Genomic DNA, 18,141 nt, shown 5'->3' with positions numbered 1-18,141 from the left:
AAAATAGTTAATATATTTGGAGTAATCTAAAAATCTATAATTAAGAATAAATTGAAAAATATTTACACTCCAAATATATCCTAATTAAACTTATTTTTTATTGCGTACATAGTAACATGACAGGAAATGAAAAAAAATACTAAAAATATAATATTTATTGTATTAAAAGTATATATTATGAGATATGTGAAGGGTATGAGAACCAGATTTAAAAAGCATAAATATTTTGAAATGTTATTAATCTTTTGGTTTTTTTTTTTTTTACTGGAATCTTGTGGTTGTTTAATTTGAGACAATAACAAATTATTTTCTACACTACATAATTCGTTTAAATATGAAGCAACCTTAATGAAATGAATTTATAAATTAAAAATGTTATAAATTTATTAAACAATAATTATATTTCTATTTACTGAAAAATAATTATATTTTTATTTAAAAATAAATAATTTATTTATCATTGAGAATATTGTAACAAAACAACATATTTATCTACAATAAATATTTTGTAAGAAGACAATGACAAATTCTCGATAAGAAAATCCAGAAATCATAGCAATTTACATATTTGTTGCAAGGAAATACTTTCTTTAGAAAAATTATTGTGAAAAATGATTTTGAATTTGAGAGCTTGGTAAGAAGAGGAAAAAAAACACAAGACAACTAGATATTAGTTTGACCATTTTTCATTATGGTGATACAATATGTCATGTCTCTTTCTCTTTATTTTCTTTGTTTTTCCTATTTTGTAAGGAAAAAAAGTATTTTGTTTTTCTTTCTCATTATTAGCATTATTTGTTTATAAATGGTATTTTAATTTTTAAAATCTTTAATTTAATAATTTAAAGAAATTAAAGACAATAAAAACAAAAAAATAAAATGCAATATGTAAAAAAAAGACAAAATTAAGTATGTATTTTTGTCTTAAGGCGTCATAATGCTACTATCTTCGTTTTTAACGTCACATCAACATAAATATTGTATAGTGTGTTAGTCACCATGTTAATATGTATCTAAAACTTGTGATTATAACAATACTCTTTTTAAAGAAAGAGTGTCACATTACTTCTAACATTTTTTTTAGAAGTAGGATTATTTTATTTGATTCAGAACAAAAGAAGAGCTGATTTAGAATATGATAAAATTGATGAAAGCGAAAGCATGAAACATAGAAGCCTTGGGAAGTGAATTTGCCGCCTTACATCTAACGAAGCTCCACATTTTTCAAGAAAAACATCGATTTAAGATGAGCCGCTAGTGCTTGAACTGATATTATATTGTTCACTAAGAACATCTCCAGTTTCTTCTGGAGCAAACCGACGTGACATACAAAATTTCTTCAAGGCAAGATCCGTTCCTTCACCACGCCATTAAAAAATATTACTTTACACAGACAAGTACAATTAACGAACAACCCAAAAAAGAGGGGGAAAACTGAAATTGAAGAAAGAGAAGAACAACACAGCCTTGCCGTCAAAACCCCCATTTGTGCAAACCTCGGAACATTGGCAATCTCATGCAAGCACCTCTTCTTAGCGGGATTCAGTGCCGTAAACGAGTTTTCTTCCTCATTAGAACTTGAAGTCCCGTGAAAATTCCCACTGTTGCCGGTGGATTCCAAAGGACAGAAATAGAAGGGTTGCAGGGGATTTGGTTGAAACAGAGGAGTTGTGGGGGAACGAGAGGGTTAGCTGCTATCAGTGTTCTCCAGAAGGGAGCTGCTGTGAATGAAATCCAGAGAGGAGTTGTTGCTCTCTCACAAAGAGGAATTGAGAGGAGGAGAGTGAGAGAGAAAACGTGAGGGTGAGGGCCTAAATTGAAAAGTTTTTTTTTTTTTAGAAGCATTTAAAAAATCTAACGTTGCCCATCAAAAGACTGAAAGATAGCAATTTGACAGAAATTTCTACAGGTAGTCATCAAAAGAATCCCCACAAATATTTTTTTTCTTAATTCTCATGTTCATCGAAAAAAAAATTGAATAATTTAGAATTTAATAGAAAAATAAGTAAAATCTAATAAAAAAACTATTTCCATCAAAGATTGAACTCGAATAACACATAAATGATTTAATCTTAACTTTATATTAATCACCGTTGCCCATCAAATATGATAATTCATTATGAGTAAAAAAATAATTGTTTACCATTATGTGAAAATCAATATAAATATGGATTCAATTCATATCATTTTACACACAATTTCTTAACTTCTACTTTTATTTCTTGTTCTTTTTAAGATCCTCGATAGATTTTATTTTTTATGAAATGGATCCTAATCTTTGATAATATTACAATCTTTTGCAAAATCAATCATCCCTTACCGATGACAATTCTCAAATTTTCCAACATTATATGTATCCACCATTTTCAATCAATCCCAACAAGTGGTATCGGCCTCTTTCATCCAATGAGAAACCCCTACCACTTAAAGTTATCAAATTCCATCATGTTTTATGTATTCACCACCTCGAACCAACCTCAACATGTGTTATAGGCCTCTGTCATCCAATGTGGAGCCTCTAATAATGAATCCGAATCACCAATCAGCCTAGAAAGTATTCAACTAACTAAAGGAGGAGAAAATTTGAGTAAAAAAAATTTGTAAACTATTATCGATGCAAGAGGACATAATTCTCATTCGATCATGGCTCAATGTGTCAAAGGATACAATCATAGGAGTTGTCTAGTCATTAACCAAATATTGGGCAAGAATCAAAGAGGCATGTAACAATGATGACAAGCACATCCAGTTTTTGGAGAGGAAAGATACATCATTAAAATCTCGATGGAATCAAATCCACCCTACAATTCAGAAGTTTATAAGTTGTTACAAACAAGCGCTCAATCAAAAGATAAGTGGGAGTTTAGAGAAAGACATTATGGATTTTGCAAGTAAGATTTACAAGCAGGATATAGGTAAAAAATTTGAAGTTGAGCATGCTTGATTGTTGTTGAAAGATGAACTAGAATGACATGCATAATTTATGGATAACTCTTCAAGAAGAAGCAAGGTTTTTATGCTTCAGATGCATACTCGTCATCTTCTAACCCGAAGACGCCCATTAAAGTTGATGAATATCACACAACAACATTAATATCCCGCCCGATAGGACAAAAGGCAACAAAAAGGAAGAGCAAAGAAAAATGAGCTACAAGCACTAGTCCTGATGTTGATTTGTTTGGCTTAAAAAGTGCAATGAAAGAGAAAAACACCAAATACGATAAAGTTATTGAGTTAAAAGTGGCACGAGAAGGCGTATGGAGTATGAAGTCTTCATGAAGGATAGCTTAGCATGTCAGAGAAGCAACTCCAAGACCATGAAAAGTATCGTGGCTATCTTAGGCAAAAATGAGGATTTTAAATGAATAGGCCAGTGTGGATTTGTTATTATTTAATTTTAGTTGTCTAGGCCAATGTTGTTTTTGTTAGTTAATTTTAGTTTTAGATCATTGTTGTATTTTTATTTTAAATTTAGTTGTTATGTATTATCTATCCTCGACCTTGGTCTCACTATGGAACTAGTTGTTATGAAAGATGCTATATAATTTTGCCATCTCTTCTCATTCTCGCATCTTATCATAAAATTACAAAATCTTCTTATCTGATTTCCAACACTTAAGTTAGTCATACAATGGATCCAAATATGAATTTTGATAGACTTTGGGATCAAATCATAGATGAGGAACTTGAAGACAACATCAATGAAGAAGTCATAAGGTTGATACTTTAGAGGCAACAACAAGTTGACAATACTACTTAGCGCAGACAAAGAAGAAAAATGATGAATCGAAATCGTGAGGACATAATCGATTGTTTAATGAATATTTCTCACTATATCCTATATACATAGAGACTCAATTTTGAAGAAAGTTTTGCATGCAAAGACATATGTTTCTTCGAGTTGTAGAGGCCCTTGGTAATCAAGACGAGTATTTCCAAATGAGGGTAGATGCAACGCGTAGAAAAGACATATCATAATTGCAGAAGTGCACTATCGCTCTTCATATATTGGCTTATGGCTTAACCATTGATAGTGTGAATGAGTATATTCGGATTGTTGAAACCACTATTATGGAATGCTTACAAAATTTTGTATAAGGCATTTGTGCAATATTTGGGAATGAGTACCTGAGGAGGTCAAATAATGAAGAAGAAGTCAACATTGACGAAGAAGTCCTAAGGTTACAACAAGTTGACAATACTACTTAGCGCAAACAAAGAAGAAAAACGGTGAATCAAAATCGTGAGGAAGGACATGATCGATTGTTCAATGAATATTTCTCACCAGATCCTATATACATAGAGGCTCAATTCCGAATAAGGTTTCGCATGCAAAGACGTGTTTCTTGGAGTTGTAGAGGCCCTCGATAATCAAGACGAGTATTTCCAAATGAGGGTAAATGCAACGCATAGAAAAGGCATATCATCGTTGCATAAGTGCACTGTCGCTCTTCATATATTGGCTTATGGTTCAACCACTGATAGTGTGGATAAGTATATTCGGATTGTTGAAACCACTATTATGGAATGCTTACAGAATTTTGTATAAGGCATTTGTGCAATATTTGGGAATGAGTACCTGAGGAGGTCAAATAACGAAGACACTAAAAGACTATTACAAATGGGAGCAACACGTGATTTTCTAGGTATATTATGTTCCATCGATTGTATGCACTAAGAATGGAAAGATTGTCCAATTGCGTGGAAATGTAAATTTTGTCGAGGTGATCATGACAACCCAACAATGATTGTTGAAGTCGTTGCATCACAATATTCGTGGGTTTGACATGCATTTTTTGACATTGTGGGTTCAAATAATGACATCATTGTGTTAAATGCATCTAATGTGTTTAATGAAGTTTTGTCAGGGCACGTGCTTGTAGTGCAATAGGCAGTGGATAGAACCCAATATGATATGGGGTATTATCTAGCTGATCATATTTATTCAGACTTTGGTATATTTGTAAAGACCATGTTGATTCTACAAGGAGAAAAAAATTTATTTACACAACAACAAAAATCAACAAGAAGGGATGCAAAACGTGCACTTAAAGTGTTCTAATTTCGATTTGTAATTATACGTGATTCATCACACTTATGGGATATTGATACGATTCTCATAAAACTAAAAAAATTCCCTACCAAACATATAAAATTATATATATATATATATATAATATAACATTTAATTTTACTGTTCAATTCATATATTACATTTATAGAAACAATATTTTTTTTTGTAAACCAATATTTGAAAATCTAATAGATACTACTATAATAGATGAATGGTGATCGATACAATACACCCCACTAAAAATTGTTAGTTAAGTTTCTCCATTCTTAATTTTGATAGAAATCCTGATGTTTATTACAGAAATCATGATCCTCATCAAACATTAAAAAAGTCTAAACTTTCTTTAAATAATGTTTCATTTTATTATAGAAGCAACAAATCCCAATATTTAAAAAGAAAATCTAAATGAAATAAATATATTTTTTCTTTGGTAAGAGGGTCAGTTTCATTGAGTTAAAAATTAATTTTATTTATGATATGTGATTATTATTAATATAAAAGTTTTTTACGCACCATAAAAATTAAATATACATTTTTTCAATAAATAAATTAATCATCCAATATAAACATAATGAGATCATTTTGAGTTAAACAAATGCATTATAAAGTGGTTTAAGTTTACACTATATGCCATTAAATTCTAAAAACAATAGTAACTCCAATCCTATATAAAATTATTCCTTAATAAATATTAGTTATCTTGAAATACTTATTTTTTTTTTTTGAGTATGAAAAAAAACTTAAACATCTGGGGATTAAGAAGTAAAAATGGAGAGAAAAAAGGGACAGGAAAAGGTGCAGTGGCAGTTTGTTTGGGAGGTAGTGACAGTCCTATATATGCGAGGAAAGTGCTTCCTTCAATTGTAGATGTAGACGCAGACGCCCCAGATCAGATCCTCTCTCTTCAATTCAACTTCAAGCCAAGCCAAGGTCCTTCCTTAATCCTTTCTTTCTTCTCAGATTCAATTCAACACAGTCTCTCTTCATTCCTTCATTTCTTTTCATTAATTCTTCCATCTTCAACTCTCTCTCTCTCTCTGCCGCCCGCGTCTCCGCTTCGGTTTCTCTCTCGCTGCCCCTTTAGTTTATTATTACGATTACTATTTTTCGATTAACTTTTTTTTTTTTTTTTTTTTAATTTTGGGACTCTGGGATATGAATTCATCGCTTTGTTCGTGATTAACTGCCTGCCTGAAATGATGGGAATTGCCCAAATTGATGCATTATTTCTCTTCAGATTTTCCATTTCTCGATAACTCCATTGTCGGTTAGCTTCATACTAATATATATGTTTTTCTAATCTTTAAGTATCCTATTTTTAGGGTTAGGTATTATTTTTTTTCTTTTTCTTTCTAGACCGAATTGAAATTGAAACTTCAGTTCTGCTTCTTCTGCAGTTTCAAGGTTGTTTGTTTATTTTCTCACGAGGTGAAATTGATTGATGTGTTTGTTCCTCTTTTTATGGAGCAGCAACATGGCTCAACAACAGGAGGACGAAATGGAGTATGTTGCTGATGATAATGAAATGGCGGAAGTAGAAGATGACATGTATTTCCGTGGTAGAGTGTTTGGTGATTCAGAGTCCGAATCAGATGACGATGATGAATATGACTCCATGGTTCGTTCGTTTGTTTCTCCTCATAAGCAAACCGTCCATGCTCTATTATATTCTTAACTCTTAAGGATGTTAATTATGCATTTATGTTGGGCAGGAAAATCGGATGACAGATACCTCTGCTGCAGAAGCCAGGAAAGGAAAGGATATCCAAGGTATTCCTTGGGATAGACTTAGCATTAGTCGTGAGAAGTATAGACAAACTAGACTAGAGCAGTACAAGAACTATGAAAATATACCGCAATCAGGCGAACAGTCAGAAAAGGTATAATGTCTGTAGCTTTTGAGTAATGATTTTTGGGAGGATTTTATTTTCTCATCTTCTCTATCTCTTGTCTACAGGAATGCACACCAACACATAGAGGAGGAAAGTATTATGATTTCTGGCAAAACACTCGATCTGTGAAATCAACAATACTTCATTTCCAAGTATGTTAGTATAGTATTTAATTACATTGAATCATTTCAGATGATGTGATAAGTTTTGTTTAGCCGCTCTGTGTTATCTTGTCGTTGGTGGAAACCCGAATGCTTGCATATAATAGAATTAAATTATCCTACTATTACCTTCTAAAAATTCAGAGTATGCCATGATCAATGAGTTAACTAAAATTAATGTTATACCTCTAATCTGTCATTTGCAGTTGAGGAACTTGGTTTGGGCAACATCAAAGCATGATGCATATCTTGTTTCGAGTTACTCAATTATACACTGGTCGTCTTTAAATTCCAAGAGATCAGAAATCCTGAATGTATCAGGGCATGTAGCTCCATGTGAGGTAATAATTTTTGCAATGCTTTGTTATAAAAAATGATCACTTAGAAGTTAGAAAAGACATCTAAGCTTTTAAATGCCTGTTGGTAATAGAAACATCCTGGAAGCCTTTTGGAAGGATTTACTCAGACACAGATTAGTACACTGGCTGTGCGGGATAAGTTGTTGATTGCTGGGGGGTTTCAAGGAGAACTTATTTGCAAGGTACTTCAATTATTATGGGGGTTGTACTTTTTATTTTTATTCCCTATAATGATTAGTATTTTTTACTTTGTTATTGTTTATTGGATGTGCTATTGCTGCCCACCATGATACTTAGTCACTGTCATTTATTGTGCTCAATATTTTATTTCTGCTTTGGATGCTCAAATTAGATTGTGTATTATTTTGTATTCATTATATATGTTAGATGTTTTACATTGTTTTTAAATGGTATAGAGATTATTTTGCCTTTATATGGATATAAATAATGGAATAATTATTGATCAGCCAAACTGAATAATATGAATTCATTCTCAATTATGTCAACTTGGTTTATCCAATCGATATAATTTGTAATTCTTGTCTGATTAAATGACACATCTTGTCTTGCAGTACGTAGATCGACCTGGTGTTAGCTTTTGTTCTAGAACTACTTATGATGACAATGCAATAACAAATGCTGTTGAGATTTATGATCATCCAAGGTCTTGCTTCTTTGCTCTCCTATTTTTCTGTTATTTTCTCTATTTATTTAGGATCTTTAGCAATTCATATGGTGTTAGCAACTACTGCTTACACATCTCAAGGTGGCATACTAACAATTAATTGATATTCCAGTGGAGCTGTTCATTTCATGGCTTCAAATAATGACTGTGGAGTTAGAGACTTTGACATGGAAAGATTTCAGCTTTCCAAGCATTTCTCCTTCTCCTGGCCCGTAAATGTGAGTAATATTTATATTTATAATTTTTTTATTTGCTGTAAATTTTTTGATTTTGTAAAAATCCCTGTGGGATTTGTTTTTTATTATTTAAAGTAGTGTAATTTGGCTATCAATCTGCCTTGAATCAGTTTATTAATTATTAATGATGGGTGAAGCCACCAAAATGGACTTTAACTTGATAACCTTTTTTTGCACTACAATTAAGGAACTTCAAAGAAAATAGTAGAATAATGATGGGGAAATTATTAAAGTTTAAAAAAGGAGAGAGAATTGTGAGTATGTCTAAATAATTATATTTTTTCTCTCTACATGCTCATTGCCATGCACACTGCTAGTGTTGGAAAATATGATATTAATGTCTTATAATAATACATAGAAGAAATGATGATTTGAATTGGTTTCCTTTCTGTCCACAGCATACTTCATTGAGCCCGGATGGGAAACTGGTTGTGATTGTTGGAGACAACCCAGAAGGGATACTAGTGGATTCTCAAACTGGAAAGGTGGTGTTCTCTTTTGGTTTGTGTTACAAATTCCGTATGCATTGTGTCTGGGTAAATTATGAATAATTTAAATTTTGGTTCTTTGTAGACTGTCAAGCCTTTATGTGGACACTTGGATTACTCATTTGCGTCTGCATGGCATCCTGATGGCCGCATTTTTGCTACTGGGAACCAAGACAAAACATGCCGTGTTTGGGATGTTAGGAACTTGTCAAAGTCTGTCACTGTGCTTAAGGGCAACCTTGGAGCTATACGTTCTATACGGTTTACATCTGATGGTCGGTTCATGGCAATGGCCGAGCCAGCTGACTTTGTGCATGTATATGATGCACAGAGTGGGTTTGAGAAGGAGCAGGAGATCGATTTTTTTGGGGAGATCTCTGGTGTATCTTTTAGCCCTGACACAGAATCACTTTTTGTTGGTGTCTGGGATCGCACCTATGGAAGCCTTCTTCAGTACAATCGACGGAGAAACTATATGTATCTTGACTGCATGTAAATTGTAACTGCATTCCTTGTGTTTGTAAAGTGCCTACAGTTTATGTTCTTCTGTCTAGGAATTTGAGAATTGTGGCACCACCTGACTGAGAAGAAAAATGACCGGTGGCATGCTTCATTATACAATGTAGGATGATATGGTCGTTACATAAACTTCGTTGTGTTAAATAACTTTGATTGCCAATCTCTGGAACCTTTTTTTTATTATTATATTTTACTAATGATGGAAGAATATGTGCTAAATTTGTACGACGGTGACTGCTACGTACATAGTTTTACTGGTCAATCTTTTGGTGACATTTGCGGTACACTTTTCCACAGATCCATGTAGGTGTGCAAGTGTGTTATCCATGATTCAAAGAAGCTGATTAAACATTGCCATGGGTGAGTTGCTTTTAAGTTGATTAAGCTGGCTATATGGATAAGGTGAACAATATGATTACACAATCCGGTTATCCATGGTTCAAAGAAGCTTTAATGTTGAATAAGTAAAAATGTTGGTCGAACGGATAAGGTGACAACAAAATGGTCAATTCTCAATCCAGGGAGCATTGTCAAGTTAATTTTATTGCTAACCTTAGAAATATATTTCAGTGGCTTGCAATATGTACTGCTTTTGCAACCTCATTTCAGATGTTGATGGACTACGGATTTCTGGCCCCTTTTGATCAACTACCAGCGTAGGAGTACTTTCTTTAGTGTTGGTTTATTACATGCTTTGTTTCATGTTTAACCAACATAGAGTCGATATGAAAGCGTCATTCCGGTAGGTGTTCTCAAGTTAAAAGTTAAATATTGACGGTTCTAGGTATCAACACAAGTTTGCTGCCTGTGGTTAAGAGATTCCAGTGGTACTTTCGTTAGAGGTTTACGTTGAATATTCACAAAAAAAAGAGGCTTACATTGAACACCATAAATAAATAGTGTATAAAAGGTAGCATGAACTTTTTTGGGTACAATTCTACTGTGTTTTCATTGTTGAAAACCTTTTCAAAGTCGGATGAATGTATTGCATAGTTGAAACATTTTGGTATTTCTCTTTATCATCCTCGATGGTTGTACACGCATATTCGTTTGATCTTTTTAACAATCCCAAAGAACAAATAACGCGAATATTTTATATGAAGATCATGTGTTCGGTAATATGTATGTGGTAAATGGTAAGTACATGCCTAATCTTGGACTAGCGATATTTAATTAGAGTCAGTAAACACGTATGGTTAGATCAAGTTTATAAACCTCCAGCTCCAGCTTCGTAACAGAACCATAGTCATCAACTTGCATATGTCTGTCTTTCAACCTAACTCTGCCTACTTGACGTAAGATTCTGAATCCTGTGAGTTGGAAACATGGAATGATCCATCCTTGTATTATGGCAATTAATTCCTCTAAGTTGTCTATAAATTGCATCATTTAAGGTGCGTACAAAAAGGAACCTTCAAGTAGTATTATTGAGTATGTTGTTCCAAAAATATCATGACGAATAGTGGTCATGGTCATCCAATCCCACGTTCTTGAAAGTCAGAGGCACAGCTGCTAAGAACAAGTTGGGGAAATATGAAGTCAACAAAATTCATTCATAAACATCAACCAAGTATAGTACATCGACATCATAGATGAAAAATAGTGTTAGAAACGCAGCTGATAAATATCACATGAAAATTTTGCAATCATATAAAGGAGGAAATTATGACTTACTAAGAAGCATACGTGATTAGATACTTTATGGATTAAATACTACAGTGTAAGTTCAACAGCCTCGAGACAAGATTTTAGAGGTTAAAAAATATTTTTAGTTTTCAAATGCCCAAGATACGGTCATGAAAAACAAGATAATAAACAAGGGAAGAAATGCATCCGAGAAATCTCTGATTCGAAAATCAGGTAGTTCATATTTTAGAATGTAAGACGACGACTTAGTTTGTTGAACAAGTGGGACACATGATGAAACAGTGGAGTGGACTATAATTTAAAAAGTAAATCAAGTCGGATATAATCTATATACCAATTCTTAAGAATTTGACGGACAATATTGATTAGAAATTAATGCCAAATTAAATTTACCTTCATCTTCCTCGTCTCCATTTTGACTAGTTAAGAATGGGGTGGGGTAGTTTTTATCTAATGCTGTAAAAGATGCAGCACTACAATAGAAAAGCAAAGTAGAATTATATCATTAAGTAAACATAGGTTTAGAATATCTTCAGTTTCAGAGCACAGACGATACCTCCTTTGGAATTCTTGAAGCTTCATCTTGATTTTGTTCCCTGATGACGGCTCTTGATCATCAGGAGATAAATAACCATTGTTTCCCTCAAAATTCTTGTGGATGAAACCAAAAGAGAGAATAGAAAGAAACATGTAAAGTAGATTCATTATAATGGTCCTATCGTTTGCCAGGATAAGATGCACAGTCCCAATTCAAATGTTTAATTTAGAATTTAACATAGAATTCCACAACAAAGTTTATAAATAATGAGGTTTTTTGAACTTAAAATTGAATTAAGGGCTTTACATATGTCCTATCTAACACTTAATGCTTGGTTGGGTATGCGGAACTTCTGTTCTGTTCGGTCCTGGGTCATGGTCAGCCAGTACTTAGCTTTAGACTATTTGATTCCTTTTCCCTAATGGAATTGCTCATAACTTGAATTTTAGATGCAATTTAAAAATATAATCACAACTCACAGGTCAATTTGCATGCTTCTGCTTCTTTTAGCGACAAATATAGCCTAGTTATTCTCTCTTTTTCTCTCTCACACACAGACGATTTAAATAATTGTTTTTTATTAACTTTCTGAGGGAGCATAAATAAAAAAAAATATATATATATATTTTCCAAAAAAGAATTCATCCCAAACATGTGTAAAAGTCAGCTATGAGCTACTCTGCTATATTTCACAACGAAAAAGCTCTGCAATTGTGTGGAAACAATAATGAGCCATTTAGAAAAACTTACCGAAGCCGAGGGACTCTCGATAGGACTGTCACTACCTATATATACAACTTCTAAAGCTTCCAGCATGGTGCCTGTTAAATTTTATTGTTCAGTAACTAGCCAGGTATAGTGAATGTGGAAAAGGTGGGGAAAATAATTGGTTGTTCCTAGTAACTTCAAGGAGAAAATAAATGTGGACAATCCTAGTTAATAGTTTTTTAGAAGTGCAAGCATGTACCTGAGAAATAAAATAATTTGCACCATGCCAGCATAAAGAAAGTTATAGAAATTCTACAATAAAGTCGTGAATAAATGGTCCAAGGAGTTTTCTTACGAGAAGTATGGGAAAAGAACAAAAAGACAGCTCTCCAAGTTCTGAAGACTAAATTGAAAATATTTCCGATCAGTAATTTCCAGATTGTCAATATCCGATCCTGCACACTTAAATAGGTTTTGATAGTTAAGGTTTCAATTCACTATATTTTGACTTTTAAATCTCTAGAGTAAAGAGTTATTATGTTTATATCTATCTGTATATATATATAATATGACAACCATTAATTTAAAAGGATATTAAAGCAGATATAAATCCAACTCCAACTCCTGCAGATCCGTAAAAAACAATGGCAAATTAGGAACATTGAAAATATAACAATTTATAATTAAATTCCCTCTTCTAATCTCTTCTGCTAGAAGAGTTGTTATATTACTGGGTAAAAGCAACGTAAAGCCATTAGGTAATTCAACTATAATTAAACCTATCTTTAAAGCCAATAATACTGGTAATTAAACTAAAAAAAAAAAAACACTGCATAAAGAGAACATTAGGTAAGATTTATAAAGCCAACCAGAAGACATTGACCCAACAAAAGTCTCCAAAAATCTAACAACCACCATGAAGAAATTTTGTCCAGATGGATGAGTCAGAATGTACTTTAATACTTGAAAGATATTTGGGTTAATTTTCATATACCTGTACAAAGAAATAGCCATCTGCCAGTAGTGAACAGCAGAGGTTTGAGAGAGAGAAATGATCAGCCAGCAGTTACGTACCATCCATATTTATAACACAAATGATGCACTTCACCAGGATATTTTTTTTTTTTTTTTTGGGTAGCAATGGAAACTTACTGCATCATTCAAAACAGATTCTCCAAAAACCAAGGCATATAGATTGACATCTGTGCCAAGCTCCTGCAGTAAGGCAGGGAAAAGTACACATGAGGAACAAATTGAATTGGATGTAAGGATTATTGTATGATATAAAAATACCGAAAAGCACAATGAATTAGAAATAGAAAGACAAGCTAGTTGGATATGCAGCATGCAGTAATGGTAAAATAGAATTAAAGAAGTACGTAAAAGACATAACCTGAAATATGGAGAAAACAGTAACAGGATCAGTGGCGGATATAAGTGCACCAAACATTAGACACTCGACAAAAGGCAGTCTGTACATGAGGTACATCAACCCACCAAGATAACTGCAGGCGGCAGAGAAACTCATGTAATAAATGATATGAAAAGGGCAAAGGGATGATGATAAGAAAAACTTACAAGGAAATGAAGGCATTAATTAATTAATGGTGACGAAAAGTAAAGAATAAGGAGAATGTGATGAGTTGAGGAGGCAAAAGGAAGAGGAAGAAGAACTCCTCGTAAAAATTGAACCACGTACGCCCTGCATGTAATGTAGGAGAGCCAGTGTACCAACCAGTAAGCCAATGAAAAGAGAAGCGCTTCTTCCCAACATCATTATCCCCACTCGGAAATCATATTTCTTAAAAACCAATCAATTTTGTTTAATTCACTGTTAGAATCTTTATAACTTTCTTACGAATTAAAGAATTAAATATATATTTCTCAGTTATTTTAATTATTTATTATTTATATAATTTAATAAAAAATAACATAATATTTTTACTTGTAATAAAAAAATTTAAAAACTCACAAAAATAAGATTTTCATCTTTTTTATGAATTTTTTTTTGTGACCAATTGATTAAAAAACATTGTCCAAGAATATTTTTTTAAAAAAATAATATCAAATGCGAAAAATTAAGATTCTAACCTAGAATTCTCAAGAAATTAAGGTGATTCTCTAGATATTGAACCGTGATCACCTGATATAACATTTTATTTTCTTTAAATATACTCTCGGTTCTTTTGTAAGAGATCTCAAGTATTATCATAAATTTTGATTTTTTAGATCAATTATAAAACTAATCCTTAGTCATAGGATTAAAATTTATTTATTTCTCTCTAAAAATATATATTATACAAGAATCAAAACTCAAATTCTTTTTCGTAAATTCAGTATATATGATCAATTGAATTATAATATATTATATAAGATAAGATATCTAAATACATATTATCGTTACTTTTTTTAGAGGATTATTATTACTTGGTAGTAATAGAAATTATTTTTAAGAGTGCAAAAAAATATGAAAAGATTAAAATTAAATTAATATATTGTAAAGAATAAAACCAAAAAGAGAAAAAGAAATGGGAAGTAAGGAGACAAGATTTGTGGTTGTTTGGTTGGGGAAGGAAACATTGGTAAAAGCAAAGGTAAGGAGGGGAGAGGTTTCACTTTCTTAGTTGAAGTTAGTTGGTTAATAATGAGTGTGTTGGCGTGAATGGGACGTTTCCGTCAGTTTCAGAATCGCACCCAACCCAACCCCGTTTTTTCTCTTCACTCACTTGTCTTGTGTTGCATTCGTTAATTACCAGAGCTCAACTCCTTCCCCCAAGGTTCGTTTCTTTGTCTCTCTTACTTTCATCAATTCACCAATTTTAACTCTTCTATATATCCTTCCCCTACCTATTTCCCCCTTTTTCTTTACCATACAAGCCTACTCAATAAGAAGCTAGGTTCCATCTAAGTGCTGCAAATTTGAGATTATTTTTAGGTTGTGTTTATATTTTGTCGTCTCTGTCTTCACTTGAGATACTTCCACTGCAGAAATGCATTTTTCTTTTTCTTTTTTTAATTTTGCTTAGGAAATTATGTAGATTTGCAATTTTGAAAAGTTTCAAACATCGTGTTTTGGAATCACTTAGCAAGGAAGTTTAATTTCTTATAGCATCAAATATTGAGGGTGTTTCATCATAGACATGGTGGTACCTGCTATCTTAGATTGAAATACAACATAAACCTAGCAACATTGCTTTCTGCATTTACTTTTTGCTCATCAACCATAAACTTATATTATGCTCCAAGAAAATTTATTCCACCCATAAGATTAATGTTATTTTGCACATATAATAACTCCTGTATGTAGCCCAATTACTACATTTTCTTTCTGTTTGGCTCGCATTATCTTCAAACAGAGAACACCCTACTGAATTTCTGAATCTTTCAATATTTGTTAGTAACAGTTATCCTTAATTCTGCACATGCATATAATTAGAAGACATGTTCGACATCTTCTTTGGTATCCTTGTATTTCTTTTTGGGTTAGTTTATTATGTCGGCTCTATTGTCATATAATGGGAATGTTACTTGCCTGCAATGAGAGACTATGGAATTCCTGGTGTCACTCTTTTTGATAAATTATTATTTGCTGACTGTTTTTGCAGAATTTAATTATGTAATGTAAATTCAGATATGCACTTTGAATTTTTAATCATACAGTCTCAGCTTGATGCTTATGTTCTGTTTTTGTTCTGCTACTATTATAGCTTTCTGGCATCTCAATGATGACACAAGAATCATCAGAGGTGTTGGGAAAACATGCAAGCTCAGGTTCTCATGTGAGGGGGAGTAGTGAATATATTAGACTGGTCATATCCGATGAACAAAGGGTGGTTGAAGCTGAAACCTTGCTGACTCGAGCAGAATCAAGAATCAAGTCTTTCTGGTGGTGGATGAAATCCTTTTTATGGTGTGTTGTCTTTGTGATACTTGTTTTTATTCTTGTCAAATGGGGAGTGCCACTTTTTTTTGTAAAGGTATTTCCTCTTACTTTACAACTATTCTGGTACTACTGTTGCATGTTCTGTTCAGTAACAAACTGGTATTGTAGTTATTTGGCGGACATGCATTTGTCGATATTGTGGCAATCCTGTGCCACCTTCAGTTTTCTAATATTTTTAAAATGATATATGAAATTTGGTATTTCACTTGGCATCGAATATGAAGTCCTCAGTTATTGCTGCTAGTTCCATGCTCTCCCCCCCCCACTTTATGTAAATTATTCTGCACCAGCATATAGTTTACCATGGCTAGTTCAAATGTGATAAAAAAAAACATCTAGATGAAGACTTAATGTGTGATCCATACGATATCATCCACTTTGCTGTGACTTCATTTAGACAATGAAAAATACTGGGGTTTTAAAATTATAGACACCATTTAGCAAAAATACCATCCATGCTATATTTCTGCATTGAATTTCATACATGCTTTATAGTAATAAACTTGAAGGGCTTGTGGAATTCCATAAATAATGATATTTTTGCTACTTCTATAAGCAAGCTTAGAGACTATATTCTAGATCTTGTCGAATGACATGCATTCCATATGATGCTTAGAACATTTGATTAAATTCATATTTTGAAACTTTTATCTTTGTAATTTTGGTATTGCAGGTTCTTTACCCAATCATGGAATGGGAAGCTACTGCCTTTGGCCGTCCAGTTCTTGCTTTAGTACTTGTTGCCTCTCTGGCTTTATTCCCAGTGTTCTTAATCCCTTCTGGCCCCTCCATGTGGCTGGCTGGGATGATTTTTGGTTATGGCCTTGGCTTCTTTATAATAATGGTTGGAACAACCATTGGGATGGTCCTGCCTTACTTAATTGGGCTACTGTTCCGTGACCGCATTCATGTAAGTCATTTTATTTCTTATATGATCAACACTCTTCTCAAATTTTGTGTTGTATTTGTTCTGAGTAGGTTTTGACTTTTGTTTGTGATTGTTGTTTCTATATTCTCCAGCAATGGTTAAAGAGATGGCCCCAAAATGCTGCAATGATTAGGCTTGCTGGGGAGGGGAACTGGTCTCGTCAATTTCAAGTGGTTGCACTGTTCAGGGTTTCTCCTTTTCCCTATACTATATTCAATTATGCCGTGGTAGTCACAAATATGAGGTTTTGGCCCTACTTATGTGGATCAGTAGCTGGAATGGTACCAGAAGCTTTCATCTATATCTACAGGTTAGTTTGTCTTTCTATTTATGGTCCTTCATGGCTTAATGAGTTCCCTACCGTACCCGAGTTTTTTTTAGCACCACATGTATGAAAATGAGAATTGAGAAGTTGAGAACCAAATATGACTTTTGATGGATATAGTCATATAGATGTGGCTCAGCTTCGAACTTGTTTTCTTTTTAATTCTTTTAAATAAACTAACATCTTTTCTTTTGTTTTTTCTTTTTTTCCTTCTCTCAGTGGTCGGTTAATAAAGACATTGGCAGACGCACAGTATGGGAAGCACCACTTGACTACTGTGGAAATCGTATACAACATTATTTCTTTCATTATTGCAATAGTTACCACTATTGCCTTCACTGTCTATGCCAAAAGGACTCTAAATCAACTCAAAATGGCAGAGTTGAATGATGAAGTTACCTTTGTTTCTGTAGAGATGGAGAAGCTTCCCCTTGAAAGGCCTAAACAGCTTAGTTTGTCAAAATTTTCGTGACAATGTATACTCGTGTATTTACAAGTTGCTTTAGGATTACAGTAATAATACTCCCTCCCCCCCCTTTTTTTTCCCTTTCGGTTTTCATATGATGATCCTTGTAACTAGGATGTCGGAGTGGGATAGAAAAACCAAAGGCCAATAACAGTTACACTTTTTTTCTCCA

General features: G+C 33.1%; 2 protein-coding genes and 1 pseudogene across 6 annotated transcripts; 2 read left to right on the top strand and 1 right to left on the bottom strand.

Moving 5' to 3' along the window:
• Positions 1-5,809: 5,809 nt before the first annotated feature.
• On the top strand, positions 5,810-9,574 carry LOC100808557 (uncharacterized WD repeat-containing protein C2A9.03). 4 transcript variants are annotated; one of them, XM_006600209.4, is made up of 11 exons: positions 5,817-6,004; positions 6,312-6,341; positions 6,545-6,692; positions 6,787-6,954; positions 7,032-7,118; positions 7,334-7,468; positions 7,558-7,668; positions 8,059-8,150; positions 8,284-8,389; positions 8,806-8,892; positions 8,981-9,574. In XM_006600209.4, the coding sequence occupies exons 3-11, from the start codon at positions 6,549-6,551 to the stop codon at positions 9,389-9,391; spliced, it is 1,341 nt and encodes a 446-aa protein (XP_006600272.1). In that variant the 5' UTR covers positions 5,817-6,004; positions 6,312-6,341; positions 6,545-6,548; the 3' UTR covers positions 9,392-9,574. The 4 variants fall into 4 exon arrangements, with proteins under 4 accessions (XP_003550920.1, XP_006600272.1, XP_014625524.1 ...); XM_014770038.3 differs by having other exon boundaries at positions 5,871-6,004; positions 6,312-6,337; XM_003550872.4 differs by lacking the exon at positions 6,312-6,341 and having other exon boundaries at positions 5,810-6,004.
• A 3,084-nt stretch (positions 9,575-12,658) lies between these two features.
• LOC102665345 (sodium/hydrogen exchanger 6-like) lies at positions 12,659-14,084 on the bottom strand (annotated as a pseudogene).
• Positions 14,085-14,847: 763 nt separating this feature from the next.
• Positions 14,848-18,141, top strand: LOC100794207 (transmembrane protein 64). 2 transcript variants are annotated; one of them, XM_003550414.4, is made up of 5 exons: positions 14,848-15,084; positions 16,015-16,284; positions 16,924-17,160; positions 17,271-17,488; positions 17,723-18,141. In XM_003550414.4, exons 2-5 carry the CDS (start codon positions 16,030-16,032, stop codon positions 17,973-17,975), a joined length of 963 nt encoding a protein of 320 aa, XP_003550462.1. In that variant the 5' UTR covers positions 14,848-15,084; positions 16,015-16,029; the 3' UTR covers positions 17,976-18,141. The 2 variants fall into 2 exon arrangements, with proteins under 2 accessions (XP_003550462.1, XP_006600270.1); XM_006600207.4 differs by lacking the exon at positions 14,848-15,084 and adding an exon at positions 15,096-15,242.

The sequence above is a fragment of the Glycine max genome, chromosome 17 (assembly GCF_000004515.6).
Source record: "Glycine max cultivar Williams 82 chromosome 17, Glycine_max_v4.0, whole genome shotgun sequence".
In the NCBI taxonomy this organism is placed as follows: domain Eukaryota; kingdom Viridiplantae; phylum Streptophyta; class Magnoliopsida; order Fabales; family Fabaceae; genus Glycine; species Glycine max.
This window is presented reverse-complemented; position numbering and strand designations above follow the sequence as displayed.